The sequence below is a fragment of the Cuculus canorus genome, chromosome 11 (assembly GCF_017976375.1).
Source record: "Cuculus canorus isolate bCucCan1 chromosome 11, bCucCan1.pri, whole genome shotgun sequence".
Taxonomy (NCBI): Eukaryota; Metazoa; Chordata; class Aves; order Cuculiformes; family Cuculidae; genus Cuculus; species Cuculus canorus.
Genome location: NC_071411.1, coordinates 7943106 through 7963740, shown reverse-complemented (window position 1 = coordinate 7963740; position 20635 = coordinate 7943106). Strand labels below are relative to the sequence as shown.

At 39.6% G+C, this 20635-nt stretch overlaps 1 protein-coding gene across 1 annotated transcript in view; it reads left to right on the top strand.

Moving 5' to 3' along the window:
- The window catches only part of UROC1 (urocanate hydratase 1), a 46270-nt gene that overhangs the window by 7282 nt on the left and 18353 nt on the right, over nt 1-20635 (top strand). Inside the window, exons 3-14 of the mRNA XM_009570910.2 lie at nt 2474-2567; nt 4037-4096; nt 7114-7242; nt 7852-7913; nt 8890-8956; nt 9535-9678; nt 13088-13176; nt 13657-13719; nt 14437-14616; nt 14711-14808; nt 15055-15127; nt 16546-16667. Of these exons, the coding sequence (XP_009569205.2) occupies nt 2474-2567; nt 4037-4096; nt 7114-7242; nt 7852-7913; nt 8890-8956; nt 9535-9678; nt 13088-13176; nt 13657-13719; nt 14437-14616; nt 14711-14808; nt 15055-15127; nt 16546-16667 (1181 nt within the window). The remainder of the gene's footprint in view (nt 1-2473; nt 2568-4036; nt 4097-7113; nt 7243-7851; nt 7914-8889; nt 8957-9534; nt 9679-13087; nt 13177-13656; nt 13720-14436; nt 14617-14710; nt 14809-15054; nt 15128-16545; nt 16668-20635) is intronic.

The following is a 20635-nucleotide window of genomic DNA, read 5'->3' as shown; positions in this document are numbered from 1 at the left end:
AACCTGCGTAACAGTGATGCTTCATCCTCCAGCTTTCACCCTCTTCTCTATCCTTGTGAGAGTCCCGTGGGTCAAGCAGGGACACAGCACACATCCTTCTAGATAGGCTGTGGCAGGGCCAGGACAGTCTCACTGCTGGAAAGCTCAGCATCACTCACCACAGGGAAAGGACTGTGCAAGGTTGTGTACTCGATAATGCCAGCTTTACCATACGCAGAGGTGCCAAATGCTCTCCCTCGTGGCAAGTCTCGATTTCTAGAGGCCAGTCATTACTCAGAGGCCTCAGTTTGCAGCCTGGACAGAAAACTTGCAGTAGTCCTGAGCTGCTGCAAATCAAGTCTCGACCGAACCAAGAGGTCAGATCAGATGAGTGGATGACTTGGGACGTGCTGTAAGTGGCTGGTAGTTTCTCAGTCTCAGAGAAGACTTTCCAGTCTTAAAAGAAAGACAGTATGGTTTTCCACCACTAGAATTTGTGTCTGACTCTGGTTTGCAGTATGCTGTGCCTGTTGATCTTGGAGCATCATTCTATTCTAGGACTGATGGGGCTAAAGTTTGTGAAGCAGAATAATTGTCAGAGAGGGCTGCCAGGGGCTAGCTGCTTTTCTTTTAAAGATTGATTGGTTCCTTTCTGCATCAGCAGGGGCCTGTTTAATGTCGATACAGAAATCTGAATAAGGCGAGCAACTAGAAAGCACTCTGATCTCCACAGGCATCTGTATTTCTGTGCTGTCCATACTAGTCTGGGGTCCACTCTTGCACAATTCAGCAAGAAGGAGGACAACTGGAAGACTGCCTGTCTGAAAGGTTTTGCAGAGCTGGAATTCAGAGGACTCTAGCCCTGAACTACAGATGAGGATGTCTTCCACTCACGCTTGGATGAGACAGTCTACCAGCTTGTTTCCATCACTGGCATCGGTGACCCTTTGATAGATTCAAATATTTTGTCCATTGTGACCATTTCACTGATCACTCCTTCTAATAGATTATTACAGTCTTAGATTAAGGCAATGCATTTTGTTCTCTGTAGTCTGTAGTATTTGACTTTTGTTCTGTATGCCCTAGGGAGCACAGTCAAATTTGGTTCTGTTCCGTGTTACACCTATGTTCCCATGCTCTGAACTTTGGGATTTTTATGTTTTGAGTAATATTATGTGGAAATATCTCCTTTTGATGAATTGACACAATCCCACATATCCTGTTATTTTATCACATCGAGCTTAGAAAAACAGAAAACATTAAATAAAATGTTGTGGGAAAACTCAGTGTTTTCTCTCCTAGTTTGGCAATGACTAAAAGGCGTTTTTTTTTTTTTTGTTTGTGGTGGGGTTTTTTGATATCCTGATGTAAAAGCTAGGATAAAGTCCATATACTCATGGGAGGAGCCCATTTGCTAAATCTGTAGAATGTACATTCCAGATCTTGGCTCATGTGCTGGTAAGCAGATGTCCATTTTTTTTTTTGCAGTTGGCACTCCCTAGCCTAACCTTTTCAGTGTAACTATCTTCCCTTCAGCCACTGAAGATCTCTGGCCCAGCAAAAGGAAAACTGTGTTGAATTATACCATACACCTTCAAGAATTTCCAGAACCTGTAACGGTGCTGCTTACAGAAAGGGAAAGAGCACAACTCCTGAACAATGGTTATCCTTCCTTTTGGTGTCATAGCTTAGAGACCTCAGCACAATTGTACTAAGACCGATGCAAACACAGCAGAGGAACTGTCCTGGCTCTGAAGAGCTGCCGAATAAACCTAGGACTAGATGTTTTACAACAATATGACAGGTGAATGATGGAGGAGAAGATTACAGTGAGATAATTGCAGCAGTTGGCACTGAAGCACATTAGTACAAGGAAATTCATCTGAGAATACTTTTGAGAAAGTTTCCTATAGTGCATCTCTCGCATTTCATCCAGAAATTCATCTTAGTCAGTAAAAAGTCCTGTATTTCTCCTGACTAGTTTAGTTTTTGAGAGCTTCTTTGGGACTGAAATTCAAGCTGAGTGGTTTTTCTTAGATAGGATCTTAAACAACAAGGGCTGATGAGCCTGAAGGCAGCTTCCACTGATGCTATTTTCCTTGGTGTTGCAGGACTCAGCTGCTTGGCCTGGCAACTGCATAAAAGGGCAGTTTCAGTATTACAAAACCAATCCAGTTAAAAAGCTATGAGAGCTCTTGGTCATCCCATTTATAAAAGATTATTAACTGATTCAGCAAATGATAAACTGAATACGGGGTTTTTTTTTCTTTACTTATCTCTGATAACAGTTAAACCCTGATTTGCCAGTTAAGGTACTTACATGACTTCAGACCTGAACTTTCTTCTTTTTTGTTTCTTTTCCTCTTCCATCATGAATAAAAGCCTGCAACTCAAATGAATGTGTGGGCATGCAGGGGTGTTTCAGCAGGGTATGTTGTTGTGGTGGCCCTTGTGAGTCAATGTGCCTCCTAAATTTTTGTGGCTACCATTTCAGGGCGTACCCCATAGGAGAATACCCTTGCAAGACCAAATCGGCCGCTGCGATTATGCTGATGATCATGAATAATCTGGATCCCTCAGTGGCTCAGGTAAGGTGCTGTGAAAATACGGAAGCTGGATCCATAGGGCAGCAGCAAATCTGCAAGTTAATTCCTGTATGTGCTCTCACAGAAGAACTGAAGACTTTAGGCTCATAGGCGAAATTAATCCCTATGCAGATGATCCTCTTTCTATAGATTGAATAGATTTTTAGCTGTTCATAGGCTTTTTGCTGATTTTTCTGCTCCAAGGTGTACTCGCCAGCCCCTGTACATGTAGAGCTGGCTGCTGTGTGTTAGCTAAGCAGGCCAGTTTCAGTAGTGCCAAACCGGCCTCCTTATGGGTTGATGTGCTGGAATGACCCTTCTTGTGAGGTTAAGCCCGTAAAGGACCAAAGGTAGTTCTATAACATAACTATGGTTATGTTTTGATTCCTAGGGTTTAGGGTCTTTTGTATTAAGTTCTTTAGTTTCCTGCTGTGTGCAGTTCTTAATTCTTCTCGGTGGGTCCTGATCCTAACTTAGACCTCTGAGGCCATCTACAACACCAACAACGTTCACTTGAGCTCCCATAACATACAGGAACTTGGTTGCTGCTGGTGAGATGGGTAGAGCTCACTGTAATAAAGTTCTTCTCCAACTTATGTTGAAAAAGTTAATGCTTATGCTTCATCTGTCTTTGAAAGCTTGCCCTCAACGACAGATTTACTACAAGACCAAAGTCCATCCTTACAAACACTACTCAGTGTAATGCATCTTTTTGCAAATGGCAGGGGAGAGGCCATGCAACGATGCCCTGCTGGTTGTAGGCTCTTCCAGCTGTAAACACCACTGGCAACCAAACTATGGACTCAATCAGTCTCTATTTAAGGGAGTTTACTTGTATGTTTGTCTGATACAAACTGAAGAAACTGTAGTCAAGGAATCACTTTGTAGCATTCTGCCTCCAAAATACCACTCTAACAATAACAAACATCTCATTTTGTGAAAGAATTTTTTCCCCCTTCAGTTATCACCTTTATGATGGTGTTTTCTGCTTTGTAGAATATGGAGTGTTGATGCAATAAGGTATAGAAGAGATTTCATAGAATCATTTGGCCGGAAAAGACCTTTGAGATCATTGAGTCCATCCGTACCTGTACACTACTAAACCATATCCTTGAGCACCTACCAGTCTTTTTAACCCCTCCAGGGACGGTGACTCCAACTACTTCCCTGAGCAGCCTGTTCCAGTGCCTGATAATCCTTTCAGTGATTAATTTTTTTCCTAATATCTAATCTGAATCTCCGTGGCACAGCTTGAGGCCATTTCCTTTTGTCTATCATTTCTTACTTGGGACCAACATCCCTCTGGTTATCACCTCTTTTCAGGTAGTTGTAGATAGTGATAAGATCTCCACTCAGCCTCCTTCACTCTTGGCTAAACCTTCATTTATTACAGAGATTAAAAGAAATGGCTTGGAGATAAGGTGAAATGTTTCTGAAAAGTGTGCACCTTATTGTTAAATTGTCTTTTCCAGTTTCCTCAGGAACTTGTCACTTACGGAGGAAATGGGCAGGTCTTCAGCAACTGGGCACAGGTAGGACATTGCTGCTTTTGCAACTTGTTTTGTGAAACCAGTTTCACCCTCTTTGATGCACATTCTGCTTAGGCAGTTCGTGATAATTCTTGGCAGTCATTGCCTCAAAATACTCCAAAACATCCTGTCCAGATAGAGGAATGCTCAGTTATGAGCTGCGTAGATGAGGAGAGCTTTATTTAGTAAGGAAAGCACAGGCAGCCCAAGAGAAATACTAACCATAATACCATGAAAATACCAACCCATGTGTGATGATGTAAAGATCAATTCTTTATCTTTCTTTGATGCATTTGTACATGCCTGTGTATTTTGCACAGATAATTTTAGAGTCAAAATGAATTCTAGGAAACAAAAAAGTCTATCGTTCGCTTGGGTTTTTTTTCCTGGTACTTTTGCAACATTTTTCATAATATGTAGTGGATTAATAAAGCACTTTGATTTAAGAAACTGCAATACTGCCTCTTTTTCCAAGCAAAGCTCACTAGCTGTAAATATTTACATGCTAGCTGGCCAAAGTGCATTCTATTGTCAGGCTTAGCAATGTTATCCCTGATATTCGGAGCATAATAGGTGGGTAAAAAAAAATCAGAGCTGGGATATTTAAGGTGTGGTTGTAGAATCTCTGTTCTTCTCTATCAAGAAATAAACATACTTGCTTTAGTCCAAGTATCACAAAATGCATGTGGGAAACATTTTCAGGAGATCTTTGGCATCAGTGATATATTTAGACTTGGCTTTTGTATGAGCTTAGTTTATTCACGAGAGGATAATATGCTCTGGCTCTGAATGCTCTGCAGGTGTGTGGTGGCAAGAGGAACATATAATGAATAACAGTCCTGAGTGTGTGTGGATGGGCACAAATGTGGTTATCGTGAATGCCAAACCCACCTAATCTGTGCAGCCTCTGATGCGCCCCAAGGCCGCACAGTGGGGACAGGACTTTTGCAGTGCAGAACAGATAAGGCACAGGTAGAAAGCTACATCACTGTGAAGGGGCAGCGTCGCTCCTGAAGGCTGGGAAGATCTTTATTTCTGATTTTGTAGCTTACATAAGCGAAAGCTGACTTGAGGAGCCAACTCCTGTCATAAAGGATCACGTGTGCACCTTTTTGTGGCTTTTCCTGAGTCTGACCTCTTGCTTTTTAAGAAATCCAATGGATTCCTCCTTGTATCATGGAACTGAGAGACCTGGGTTTTCTTCCCAGTTTGATGGTGATTTTTTTGTTTGTGGTTGAGAAAAAAATTGTGCTTCAGTTTCCTAATTTGGTAAATGGGAGTTAAATAGAAGCCATGAGTAGCTTTTGAGGCAAAACTTTTCTATCTTTAAAAAAGAAAGGTATTGGGGCAGTGCACACCATTCATTTATTCATGTATTAGTAAATGCTATTAAGCGAATGCCTGTCAACTACATCATTTTTGTAGCATTTTGGATGTGAGCAGTGCCAACATTTATATTGTAGCCTTTATTGGACTGACATCCCTTAGGTGCAAGGTGAAGTAGAAGCACTGGCAAAGTCAGAAATATTCTCTTCTCTCATGTTCTCATCCAAGCCAGAGCTACGACCTGCAGTTGTGTTATTGCAGAACAAACAAAACATTTTAGGTTTTGCTTACTTAAAGTAGCAATCACGTGAATGATTCAGTGATGGCAGAACACTTTGTTCTGTTTGTGGCTTGAAAACAACATGCTTTTTGGAAATACATCGTTGCAAAATTCCTAGTGAAAAGGTTCAGTTTGGTTTATATCCGCACAGACCTCTGCTGTCCTCAGAATAATTTTAAAAGAAAGAACCATGCCGAGTTAACTTTACAAGCTTGCAGACAACAGAAGAGTTCTTTAAGCTAGGAAAGGCTTTAGCTTCCTCCTTACTAGTTGAAATGCAAAAAGATCTAACTATACAGCTTCTGATTTTATTACAATATTTTGTAATAAAGAGTTGAGAGTTCAGCTAGTCACCTGTTCTGTCCTAGGACTAGAACTTGATTATTCGGTACTAGTAATGAAACAATCCCAAAATGTACAAAGCAAGACAGTAACTCTAACTCTTTCCTATTTGATTTGACTTGCAGCTTGGGCAGTTAGCTGGGTTAGAAGGGACTGGCTTCAAATCTGTCCAATTTTTAATTCAGATCAAAGACACAAACCGCAGAGGTTAAGTGCCCGTGACAACTGGTTTTGTTTGTCACTGATACTGCTGTCTCTTTGATCAACAGTTCCATTTTTTTCTCAAAACTGTCTCCCTTCCGAAAATCTAGCCTTATGTTGTCATTAAATTCTAATACTGCATAGCAAAGCTCCTCTCAGGCCCAGTTATCAAAGTCTCATGGGATATAATGGGCTTTGTGACAGAAAATGGTGCACGTAAGTCAAATCTGTAGGTAGCTTAGATTGTCAAAGCCTACTTTTTGGTATACATCCAGAGTAATTCTTGAATCATGCAAAGTTGAGATGATTCATTGGTATACTCCTAGGTGCCTCAAGGACTTTTCATAATGAAAGCTGAATTTTTTCTTTGATAAGAAATTTTTTTCATTTTCAAGTGCACGCAATAATATCCATTTGTTGGAAAGACGACAAGCACTGGAAGATGGTGAATTATCCATTTTGGGTTAGGTTCAACAATATTCATGGGTATTTTAATCACTTTTATAGGGAAAATTTTGCAGTTTGGCTTTGGAAGAATTGCCAGAAATGTGCCAGATCCAAATGGTTAACCTCAAGATAAAATTAGAATGGCTTTAAAAATGAAGGATTTCTGAGCATTACACTGAAGAAATTGTTCTGGAACTTATTCAGACTTTTGCTAGTTTGTGATTTATGTTTCTTGCTGAGTGATGTCGCTTAATGGACTTTATGAAAAGCAAGAATGTCTTGAGAGTTTTGGCTGTTATTCCATATGTGAATATACCTCCTTATCTCTATAGCTGCCTTCATGCTCAATGTTTAGCAGCTTCACAAAGGAATGTAAACGTAAGATGGAAACAGATTTCCTCATTTCCCTTGCTTTTCCTTTCAGTTCTGGTTGGTAATGCACTATTTGTCAGAGATGACTGAAGAGCAAACATTAGTAATGTACAGCGGACATCCTCTGGGACTCTTCCCCAGCCACCAGTATGCTCCTCGGTTAATCATTACTAATGGCATGGTAGGTGTTAGCATCTTATTTTCTCTTTTTCCTCCTCTTTTGTTTAGTTTTCAAATGTTTGCTGATTCAAAATATTACTTATACTACCTGAACTTAAAACAGCACAGAGGAGGATCTGCGATCCAAATTCCTCAGCATTCATTCCAGTACAGTCACTCCTACTTCAAGTGTGTTCTGTTTTAAGTCTGATCTGTGTTCTTGACCAAACCTGTTCAGCTAAGCTCAGTCTAAAAGACTTAAAAGCTCTTAATAGGTAAACAGATGGTTATTAGTTAAATGCTCAGATATTTGGACTTCTTTGCTCAAAAGGCAAGCTAGACATGAGAACATACTGATTCCTTGCCAGTCATCTCAGCCATTCAGTATCTCTTTCTCTGCAGGTTAGTTTTGTGACTAGAGAACTGTTTTCCTTAAAACTTTGCGTGACAGTCACACTACCAGAAAGATTGGACACATTTTTTCTAATACTAGAATGGAATAGAACATCTGAATCACGCCTGTTTTCCACTGTTTTTCTGTGTGTGACCATAATTAGAGAAATGTAGGCTGTTAGGAAGATCTCAAATATTTAATTTGCTGATCTGGGTTTTCTTTTGGTTGTTTTCTTAGGTTATTCCCAACTATTCCACCAGGGATGAATATGAGAAGATGTTTGCTTTGGGAGTAACAATGTAAGACAATACTTCACTATCAAAATATATCAAATATTTAACTAAAATGTAATTTGGACATCAAGCAATGGCTGGTTAAAATATCTAATGCAGATGGATTTCAACTGTGCTGCATGAAGTCCTGATGCTGCAAAGCATTGATGTACAATTAAATGGAATTACTTAGGAGTTTGAGTTATGTTCAGCAACATATATAGGGATGCCATTGAGGTCTGCTAGGAATTAGTATTAGGTTTATATGTGGGTCTTGGATTAATTACAGCCTGAAGCCTTAATCATAACCTACTTATAGCACTGGCTAGTTCCACTTTGCAGTGGTTGTTTTGCAGTCTTCAGAAAACATGAGCTACAAAACATTCTTTCACACTAAAAGAAACCTTTGAGGTGGGAAGTTATAATTTTTAATATTTTTGAATGACTATTTACCCATTTCTTACTGCTCACCTAGTTGATGAGCACAGAAGTATTATCCTGTTGTGTACAATTGAAAGAATAAATTAAAACCACTGCAGAGCTGGATGTGTACAGATATGGAAGCTGGCAGAAATGGAGGGGCACGTATAGCGAATGTCCATTGCCACTTTCCTGTGAATTTCATAGGAATGTGGACAACCATTCTGGGCTAACAACTTCAAAAGTGACTGTGACTTAGTGCCACTGGAAACCAATGGCATAAAAATACCAATGATGTGAAAAGGAGTATCCTGGTGTCTTAGTCACTATGCTAAATGCCAAAACACATTGCAATCCACGCAGTTTTCAACTCCATCTAAAGAGTGAAGTGATCCTCTGAAAATGTTTTGGTGCATTGCTAATGAAAAAACTCACTTGAGTTGTGAATTTGATAATAGCAGATCTTTAACAACAGATCAAAGCACAGAGACTTTTTTTGTTGTACTGGAAACATATGTAGGTGTCTGTACAAAAATAATTCCAGCCTGAATAACGTGGCATCATTGTTTGTTGGCATTGCTAGGTATGGTCAGATGACTGCAGGGAGCTACTGCTACATTGGGCCCCAGGGAATAGTCCATGGCACTGTGGTAAGAAACTGGGAAAACTATTTGTCAGTACCTATTGGAGGAGGGTATCTCCCTCAGCAGCTGGTGACTGGAGTGGAATGGATTGCTTTGAGAGGATGTTCTGGCTACCAAAGAAATTCTCCTTAGTGTTCCTCCACTCAGATAGTCCATAGCATCTTATCCAGAACACAGACCTCAAGGAATCTGCAATTCAGGTCTCAATCTGAGCTCATATCTAGCTATACTAAGGGAACTATGCATTGACCAAATGCTAGAAAAAAACCATTTTCTTAGCTTGTGTTCTTAGCTGTTTTTCCTGGCTATCTTGTGCAGCCATCCTGAATAAGCCTCTATACCCCAAGAGCAGCATGTTAGGAACCACTGATTATTCTATTCCATTTCATGGTGAGAGAAATAAACGTAATCGGGAGAGACGGTTTCATAACATCACTTTGTAACACATTTCCTTCTTAAAACAGTTCCACAATCTCAATAACCCCTGAGTTTCAAACTGTTTGCAAAAGGGACAGAAAATCTTTACATTTCAGGGACTCTAGGAAAAATGGCTCCTAATAATTGCTATACTGTGTCGTGTGCAGCTCACAGTGCTCAATGCAGGCCGTCGCTACCTGAAGGCAGAAGACCTGTCCGGAAAGGTGTTTGTTACTTCTGGTCTTGGAGGGATGAGTGGGGCTCAAGCAAAGGCTGCAGTCATTGCTGGGTGTGTGGGGATCATTGCAGAGGTAAGAGCAATGCTTCTTTCATTCTGTTTTTCTTCACAAATAATGCAGAATGATGCTGTCCTATGACCCTTTCTCAGTATTTAGCTACACTTATTTCAAGTGTGAAAGGGTGTCATTTCTACAGGCAATTGCCGTAGGAACAGCACTATATGCCAAAATAGTCTGTTAAAAAGGGTTTTGTTATGTTGCAATTAATCTTTAACGCCTCTGGCAGCCTAATCAGGTGCAATGGAGAGTACCTGTTAAAATGTTGCTATGAATCACTCAAGGTGAGGACTAAAATTGCTTGGTGTTGTGGTTCTTTAAAGTCAATGGGATTTTGTAAAACCAAGAATTTTAAAGTTGGCTTCGGTATGAAGATGGTGAGACTGATCACAAGCACCCAGGAGAATCCCAGTTTGTAGGCAACAAAGGCAGGTTCTGCTAAGGGAAAATGCTGATGAGGGGAGAAGTTCTGTAGTACCATTTTCCCCATTACCTGAAGCTTGCCCATAGCATCTATTCTTTGTAGAGTCTTTCATCCTAATATATTTCTCTGTTCCAAATATGTTATAACAGCCCAGCTGTTCCCTCCCATAAACAAAGAATCTAATAATGATCTGTGATTCAATGACTGCCAATGTCCAAATAATTGCAGTAGTGTATGATAAGGTCGGCTGGACTCACAGATACCCTTAAGTATCATATATAATGCAATCAATGCCAACATCATATTTTTTGTAAGTATTTGCTTGTAAGCTTTGAGTGAAATACATTTTCATATAAAAAAGTAACAGTAGTTTTGCCTAATATTTGCATTTTTCAGCTATCATAGGGTTCTGTTGTAACAAATCCAATGGAAGGATGGACTAAAAAACCACTGCAAGAGTTTAAAAGTAAATATTGCTCTAATTCTGTGAAAATGTAAATATCTTTAATTATATTGACTATAGAGAAACAATAAGCATTGCAATGCATTTCTCATGACTGCCTTTGAGTTCAATACACTTGGTGGAGCTGACATGAAATGACCAAAATGTGTCGAGCTCTTTCGACTCTGTGCAGGTGATGAGCTCGTGGTAGCGCTCCAGAGGAAGAGAGGTTTTGGAGAATTACATTCCAGTCAGAGCTGACTGGAGTGGAAGTTTAGCTTTCTCAGCCAAAGTCATTTGTAGAGAGAATTAGCTGGCAGATGTCTGCTGTGGGCATGTCACTTGCTGCAATGAAAAAGGTAAAAATATTGCAGTCTGGCTGATAGTAATTATAATTACATTTCAACATGTAATGGGTTAGGCTGCCCATGTGGCATGCAGTATATCTGACCTGCTCTGACTAGCTCAGGCCTTATTCCTGGAAGGTTAGGGTTTCATCTGTTTTATAATATTGGTGAAAAAGAGGTTTTATTAGCATGTATTTGAGATCTCAGCAGGTAACCCCTGCAGATGAACTAATTCATTCAATTTATCATTAAATAAATTATTATTCAATAAATTATCTTTATTCAGACTTCTACTCTGTCATCATGATCTTTCAAATGCTAGAATACAAAGGAAAGATTCCAATGAATGCTTTTCACAGCAGTCCTTTGTCCTTTTCATCTCTACGGCTGCAAATGATTTTGTTCAGGAGACTGAATATTGCCTGGTTTTTATCTCCAGTGAGATGATCCTTGTCGGAAATTAGTCTCAGGAGCACATGTGGATAGCTATATATATGTACATATTATTTATTTAAGGAACTATTTATGCAAATGACAAAGATAAATTGTGCAAGAAATGTCATTTTGTCAGCCGGGGCTTCTGAAGCTCAGACAGGAGGGATTAACGGTGCAAGTCTTTTACCCCTTCCGTTTGATACAATTGTGTGGAGGGCCAGACTATCTCCTCTGAGCTGCACTAAGCTCTCAGTGTTATATTGGAAGTGACATTAGCTCATCATGTTTGTGCAATTTTTTAAACTACTGAGATGCTAGTCAAAAATGAGCGTATTTTTGAAAGTGTGGTTCAAATGAAGCTAGTTTTCTTGAGTATGCTGGCAAGTCTGTGAAAGACTAAAACTGTCAGAGAGGGAGGAAATAAAATATGTAGGATATGCTAACAGATTTAAATAGATCTGATCTGTGTTATGTTGAGCTTTGAATGAACCCAATTCCTGTAATTCATACTGACCATTTAATATCTTTCCTCCTGTGCTGATTTAAATAACTCCCAAAGAAGCTGTCCCCCACAGCACCTGATTTTGTTGAATAATTCCATTGGCAGTGACACTGATACTGTTATAATCTGGGGTTTTGGAAGGATAGTCTTTATACTGATGTGGGATATGATGGAAGGTTTCTTATGCTAAGAATAATTAGGAAAGGTTTCCTGCTGCTGAAGCGACTCCTGAATACAGAACTTATTTAATTTACATATAAATACTTTTTTAATGAGAAGTAATAGAATGAAAACGATGGGGGTGGATTATAGAGAAGTAAAAATGTTTTAATGAAATACTAGAAGATGATGTGTTCTTACGCACGCTACTGGGTGTTTAAAACTGTTGCTACCACACAAAATTGCCACTTGCTTTATGCCACTTATAGTTCATTATAAAAGTATAAATGATGTGCAAGTTTGTACATTGAACCTTTAATGCAGAGTCTGTGCCAAAGCCTCCACAGTCTGTCTCTCCACTTGTACCCTATCCCAGTCTCATGCATATATGCGCTGACACACACAGAGCTGAGCCCAGAAGAGAGTACAGTTTGGGGACTGATCTTGTTTGGAGCTTCAAAGTTCAAAGAAGAGAATTAAAGAAGTAGATTTGTTTTGATCCGTTCCATTTTTTGGAGGCATTTGCCAGCTGGGACAAAAAAAAAAAGTGTTCCTGTTTCTTTTCCATATTTGGTTGAGATTTTCAACCAGCAGTCAAAGAACAAAAGTGAGGGTCAGTTTTATTCAGCAAACCATTGCTTCATCCTGGGTAGTCTGGCAATATGTCTGTCTCTGAGCTGATCAAAGAAATTATTCTCTTAATTAAATAGAAATTTTATTTTTACATAAAATAGTCAGATTTTAAACATAATTGGGAACATTTTGGCTTTCTTTCAATATAACCATGAAAAGATATTATAAGAATAATTAAAATTGCTGGAAAATATTACCTCTTATACAGTTTAAATTGTTTTTTTGTTTGCAAAGTATTTTGGGAAATGATATATCAAAAATTCTTTTTTTTTTTGCTTCGAACCTGAAGTGAAAGAGAACAAAATTTAAAAAAAATCAGAGGTGAAAAATAAATATTTGAACAACCACTCCATATTCTTAAGGCCAAGGCAGGGCTATTTCCTTTGCGTAGTTGCTACTCTTTCTTGCAGGCTAATTGAAAAACTAAAAGTGACTGGATAGGGGAAATGGGATTCTTTAGATTTCTCTGCTCTTTCTCTTAGGTTGATGAAGCAGCACTTTTGAAACGTCACAAGCAGGGATGGCTGATGGAAATCTCTAACAACCTGGACCATTGCATTGCTCGCCTTAGGTATTACTTGTAACATAATGCCGTGAGTTTCTCTCTCCTTCCTAAACCTCCGTGTGTCTTTCTGCCTTGTGCCACTTTAGTGTGCATACAGAAAATGTTGAGGGATGCCTCTTCTTATTCCAAGTCTGCTTTTGAATGTATATCCATCCTTCCAAACAGCAGCAGTCATTATTACCAATGCTTACTACATGCCAGCTGCCAATGCTTCTTATCCTTTCTGTATGCTAAATGTGTCTTCATTCAGTTTCATGAATATGAATAGAGCAATTACAAATAATGTTACACTTGAAACATCACTCTTGAAGCTTTCTGGAACCAGTGATTAACAATTACATAAAGGTTGAAAGATCTATTGCCTAGATGAGTCTTGGAAACCACACGTAGAATTATTGCCTGGTTTGACTATGTGTGATTAGTACGTTGCAAGATGGAATTACATGGGGTGCATTTTCTTCAACCAATCTTTTTAATTTATTCCAGAGATGCAAGAAAGAATAAAATTGCCCTTAGCTTGGGTTACCATGGGAATGTGGTAGACCTATGGTAAGTTGTATGTCTGTATAATGGATATATTAATACTCTTGCTTGTAAGTCAGCCTGGAATTAGTTCCCAAACTTGGACGAGAAGAGGCATTAAACCTAGTGTCATGTTCGTCACTCTAGGTAATTATGGAAAGCTGTATTGTCCAAAGAGAGGTCTTCATCTTTGTGTTCTGCTTCCTGGTTCCTTCCCACGCACCTTATCCATTCTTTATGGAAAAGTTTTCTTGGGGAAAGAAATACCTAAGTTTCTTCCTTGGATGAAGAAAGAATTCCCTTTTCCTTCTAACCTTGCAGTAGTTGGATAGCAAGAAAATGTCTTTGACTCCAGTGAAGAACAGAAGTACTGAGGATATTGATTGACTAAAAATAATCAGATGATGGATAGAAATTTTGGAACTCTTGAGGCTTTATCCAGTGATAAACCTTTCTGTCACACCATATACCAAGGGTTAAGACTGACCAATAAGACTAGTATGTCATACTGGTATCTGACTCGTCTACCAGTATTCCTGCACAGGTAAATGTGAAGTAGAAAAGCTGCACCTAAATCTTTATTGCCATCCTTTCCCACCACCTGACTGCTCAGACAAAGACTTAACCTGCCAAGGGCGTACCTCTATAAACAACATCTTGGGATGGAAGAAGTTCATCTGAAAGGAGAAATAGAATGTGAAATCACAGCTTCTGTTCAAACACTTCATTCATTGTATTCCCCAGGGAGAGGCTAGTATATGAGTTGGACACAACAGGAGAGCTGCTAGTTGATCTGGGATCTGACCAAACTTCGTGTCATAACCCATTCAGCGGAGGATACTATCCAGTACAGCTTGGCTTTGAGGAAGCAAAGCGGCTCCTTTCCAACAATCCAGGGAAGTTCCGTACCCTGGTACAAGAAAGGTAAATGTTTTGGTGATACTTGTTTTTAGTTTTAAAGTTTTATTTTTTGATACTTTATCAATCTCAAGAATAACTGTTTCCTTCTTTATTTCAGCCTGAGAAGACATGTGGCTGCTATTAACAGACTAGCTGATAAGGGCATGTTTTTTTGGGATTATGGCAATGCTTTTCTATTGGAAGCTCAAAGAGCTGGTGAGTAGATCCTGGAGTTCTTAGGTGAAAACAGGGACAATCCTGCATGCATCTTCCTAGCTGTATATTTTAGTAGGACATGGTTGGCCACTGTTATGCTGACTCTTCTGTCTCTCTCATTCTCTGGTTCTCCAAGACCCCTCACCTTCTCTGTGGCTGAGATAGAGCCTTCACGGGAACCCAGGTGCAGTTCACATTTTATAGTTTTCCTTCATCAAGTCACTGACTATTAAAATTCTTTTATAGGTGCTGATGTGGAGAAAAAAGGAGCCAATAAAACAGAATTTCGATATCCTTCGTATGTTCAGCACATCATGGGGTATGTTGTAGAGAGGTTGAAATAAAGCACTCTAGTGCCTTGTGACTCCCTCTGTTTAGGGAGAGAGTAATGCAGAGAATCCACATAATGCAGATCTTGCAATGATGTATAGTATAAATGATGAAAAGGAGCCAAAGGTACCAGTTGGAAAACTGATCTTACAGGTATTATGCCAGGGTTAGTTGTATTTTATTCCACTCTGGAGTAATGCCCAGTGTGGCTTAGGAAGATGTCCTGTTGGCTCTAAGCATCATGCTCATGCTTTCTATTGGTTTCCTTAGAGTTACTCCTTGCGTTTTCCTCTTTACAGGGGAAAAGAAGAGCTATGCCTGCAGGGACATGCTGTATGTGATCAACATAAGTAAACTCTGACAGCAGAGGTTCTCCTAATGTTTTGTCCTGAAAGGCACAGTGTGTCTTGATACTGTAATGTAAAGCTTTATCCTTATTAGAATTGAAAGGTCTTATGAAAGCAGGCATCAGATGTGTGAACAGTAAGCTAAAACATTGCCAAATCAAAACACTTCACTGCTTTATGTGAATAGCTACATTTTCTCTTTTGCATCAGTTTTTGTGAAGTAGTTCTACTCAAGAGAATAGCCAACTCACAGCCTCAAACTGTAACTACATGCAGCTTCACTTCTAGGTGCTGTAAATGAAGGTCTTGTCTCTTCAGAGCAAGAGAGTTCAATTCCAAATCAGGGAAGCCTATTTCTACACTGAAGTTAAATGCACATCTGCAATAGGACACTCTTCTACCCATATCACCAACTATACCACTCACTTAAGCCATGTGTACTGCTTGTAGAAAAGCTGAGCTCAGGAGATCTGTTGAGGGACTGGGTTTTGCAGCACCTTTTGTCTCTCACTCATGCTTCGCTTGCCTAGGTCATGTGAAAAAAAAAACCCCCTGAATGTAAAGTAAGGTACCAACCAGATTAGATGCCTTCCTCTGGAACTGAACTGAAGCGTGTCTTACTGTTGTGTGTAAACAATGTGGACAGTGAACGAGTCTGGGCTCCAGCACTCGTTCAGAACCTACACTTGTTTCATAGTGTAGATGCGTTCAGAATTAGCCTGGGTTAAGGATGAAAAGACCAGGCAGCAGGGAGAGTATATTTCATGAAATGAAAGAAAAATTGCAATTCATATGAAAATGTACTGGTTTGATTGAACTGCCCAACATTCCAACCAAAATTCTGGCCCGATTGTATTTTTATATACCAATCAATGGCTACATGAAACAGCACTGTTTAATTTCTCAATTAATGGTCCCTGATGCTTCTGCTTAGCTTAGTTCATTGAAAATGTTTCAAATTCTTCTGGCCCAAGCTAATGAAAGAAAAGCACTGCTAGCAGCCAGGATAAATAAGGAAAGAATTCCAACTATCTCTTAATGAAACATGTTCTCTTCCCAGGGACATTTTTTCCCTAGGATTTGGGCCATTCCGCTGGGTTTGTACCTCAGGTGACCCACAGGATCTCGCTACCACTGACTCAATTGCCATGGCTGTGCTGGAAGACTCTATACGCCAGGGAGGTAAGGCACCATCCCATGCCCCCACACCGGGGGTGCTTTTGGGGATAAAAGGAAACTGAGTAGTACAATGCATGATATTTTTTGGCTGAAACTGTAGAAAGCACTCCTTTGCCTGTTCCACAGGGGCAGGAAACCTCACTGTTCTCCAAACTCTTACAAGGACTGTAACCAGCAGGTAAAATATAAAAACACCCTATAAAGAGGTTATTGATACCAAAGTTATTGCTGCAATTTTGGCTAAGAGCATTTTTTTTCCACTTACTACAGATTTTCTTTCACTTTGTTACCTTGAAACTTTAAAGTAAACAGTATCTTTCATCAGTAGATGTCCAAAATATTTTTAAAGGAGTCAAATTAATTTGCACCATCTCACAGGTGAACGAGGCACAGGAATCCAGGGAAATTTTTCAGAGGCTAGCAAGCAGAAACCCATTTTTCATGGGTGTGGTGCTCCATCCAGTGTCATTTATTTGTGATTACAATTTTGAGGTCTTTTTTGTCATCTGTTAATAAATTGACAGCTGTTTCTATTCACTGGTAGAACTAATCTGGAATATCTGCATAGCTCTGTATGCTACTCGAGTGTCTAGGAATTACACTGTTTCTTACTTTTCTGTATCCCTGAAAGAGGGCTATTACTGTTATTCCCTGCTTATGAACAGGAACTGAGACAAAGCTTATTTTCTGTCAGCTAACATGAATCCTGATCTCCCAGGCTGCAGTGAAAAACCCTGCTACTTTCCCTTTCTTTCTCTGCTTTTACAGTAGCTGGTCAGCAGGCTCAAACTTAAGTGCCATTGTCCCCTAGCACTGAAGTCCTCAGCTCTTTCGTTTCGAGAGAGTGGCGCTTGATGCTTTTGGGAATCAAGAAAGGGTTCAGAAGGAAACGGATCACAAATGCAAAGCATATTTTAGGAGGAGAGTGTTATACTTTTATCTGGTGATATTGAAATGATTGTTGCTTCTTTCATGAAAGACATAATTGAAATATGAATAGAAGTGTGAAGATTTTGAATGCTCTCCTATTTGTTTGGGAACCGTTAGCGTTGTGAGGCTGTAAGGCAGTATTTCTGCAAAGGACATACCACATTCAGGTGTGTCTTTCCTTTGAAACAAAACTACCGTTGTCTCCCTGTAACATAAGGCTGGTGTCCAGCTTCCTCTTCCTCCCAAGAGGTCAATTATTGATAAGAGTGGGTCTGACCCTGCAAGATCTTTAGCTCTGCCTATTCTTTTAAACTTTCCTTAGGGGTCATATCAAAGAAATAGCACTGGAGCATGCGGTGATTTTAAGGCAATGACTCAGAAGTGCCTGCGCTGTTCTATGGATATTGAATGTTTTTGCATGTTTTTAAGCCTAGTCCCTCAGTTTAATTGAAGAGAGGCTGAAATCCAATACTACAGTGTTGGATCTGTCTTCAAAGATTGGCAGTAATTTTTCTGCCGTGTACTGCAATCTCCAGTCATCTTCTCTCAAGATTTGAACTGATGCATGACCTTTGGATGTTTTGCATTGCAAGACTAGGAAATGAATCTGTTACTGTGTATGATAGTATGTGAGTGTTTATATAGATGGCAACGTAACGCTGTGCAGAGAATTCTCTTCCACAGATGAAAAGCATTGAACTCTTGCAAGATATTCTTAATTTAAATGTAAAGTGACATTTAAAAAATACCAACAGGTGAAAGCAGAGTTAAGGGTAAGGCTATTATTGGATTTGCTGTTGAATTTGGCAGGACAATGGGAAATGGATTTCAAAGAGAAATGAAAATATAATTTGGCCAGAAAATAGCCATTCAGGGATTCATGTTCTTGAATATTCCACTTGCTGCCCACTACCTGTGGAACCTGGGCTTGGACCAACTTCCAGGGTCTGGATATCATCACACATGTATATATCTAAAATCCAAACCTATTTTTTGTACTTTAGAAAAGAATCTATTATGATGGCTAAGTGAAAACTCCACAGAGCTGCAGACTGTTCCATTCCAGGTCTAAACTTTTGACCTGCCCTTGAGTCCAATGTTAATCATTCTTCTCCTTTTGTGGAGATGAATTTTTGTGCTTAAACCTCACAAACCATGGAAGAAGTCCTATGTAGTTTTATTACGTTCTTCCCCTCTTGAATACTCAAGCTTTTAATTTTGGCCTTTGTACGAAAGATGCCGCTCTAATGGTTGGAGTGTAACTTGGATTTACAACCTCCATGGTAGTTTGAAGGCTAAGCTGATGCATAACAACAATACAAATTTTCCAGGAGCAAAAGGAGTCAATCTCTGTGTTGATGAGGACTAGTCCTCTGAGTAGACAGTGTTTTCTAGAATATTTTAAACCTCAAACAAGTACAAAAGCCTATGAAACACCAGAAGCAACACAGTAGCTTCCTTGTCTTCAAAATATATCCCTGCTGAAGTGGGGAAGTGGGGCTGCAGTTTAGCAAATGACACACATGGAGTTAATATAAAATTAAGGTCTTTCTAGAAAAAATGGTAAGATTTTTCATTTGCAGGAAGTAGGGCTAAATAAAAAGGGAGGATTCTTGCCCTTCCTCAGGGATAACTAATGAAATCCAACTTCAGGCACACCACAGTTTAGGGCAGAGAATATGACTGTTTATTGGAGCTGGCTGTCATTAAGTATCTGTAATAACCTAAGGGAATGCTACCCATTACCTTCCAGATGATGTTTCCATAAAGCTCATGAATGGCAGCACAGTCCTCCTAGGACAGCACCAGCAGATGTTTCATCTTTCACTCCCTGTAAAGCTAAGAGCTGACATGTTAATCCTCATTGCAGAATTTAGAAGCTGTCACTTGGAGACAATCCCTAAAGCACTGACAGGTCTTTTTAGGATCATTAAAACTCTTTGTACGGAAGGCCTATCTCTCTAGGAATGAGCATATTTTACATCTAATTTAACAATGTGTTAACCTAGACTAGATATGATTATGTTGCCTTTTCCTCTTTCGGCTTTCTAGCTTTATTATGCATAGCTGCTGACATATTGCCTAGTGGAAAGACAACAGTCTTAAACCCTCTTCAGTTACCAGGGACAATTTGAAGTTAGCAGTGTGCAGTTGTTCCAGTTTGAGTAACTTTCAAACATAAGTTGCAGATGTAAAATTCAGCTGGATAGGATGCTAGGCCACGTTGTCTAGACCGTGCTTTTGCCAAGAAAGGTTGGACCAGATGATTCTTGAGGTCCCCTCCAATCTGTTATTCGATTAAGTTGTAGGTACGTTATAATTTGACTTGAAAGTGGGAGAGAGCTGCAAAGTGATGGGTAACATGCGATCTTGGCATCTGCAGAAATTATTATAACTTGAAGATCTAGTGCATAAGCAAGTCACCGTAGCTTAGCATGTCCCCACATGTCAGCTGAGCCCTTGTAGGTGATCATGTCTCTCAGGATAAGTTAATATGATGTAGCTTAGATGATAAAGGCTACAGGCAACGACTTCTTCAGCCATTGTAACCTTATCTGAGCTCACATATGTCCTGCTTGGAAAGGCATAATTGTAGAAGCCTATTCTATATTCCCTCCCCCTTTTGTTACTCACTTGCTGGTGCTGTGCCTGCAGAGGCAGCTGATTGTACCGGACGTTGCCACGTATCTGACTGACCTATGCCATATTTCACTGTCTTTCACTTCAGATATCTTTATTCTTATTTCTCTTCGGTTTGGCTGATTGAGATCTAGATTTGGCTGATTTAGACAGAGATCTAAATGAGAGGAGAAGCTGGAGAATATAAAACCATTATCTATAATTTTCTTCTTGGATAACCTATGTGTCTAAACAAGGTGTAGGATGGCTCTACACATAAAGTAGCTACTCCATAATAAGTTTTTCTGTGCAGCTTGTGCCCCACAGTAATGCAAGGTAAAGTACCTCAGTTTGTAGGATAAGAGTCCTCAGCTTTATCTTGGGATAAAAACATTCACATGGGCCATTTAGTACAGAGCAAC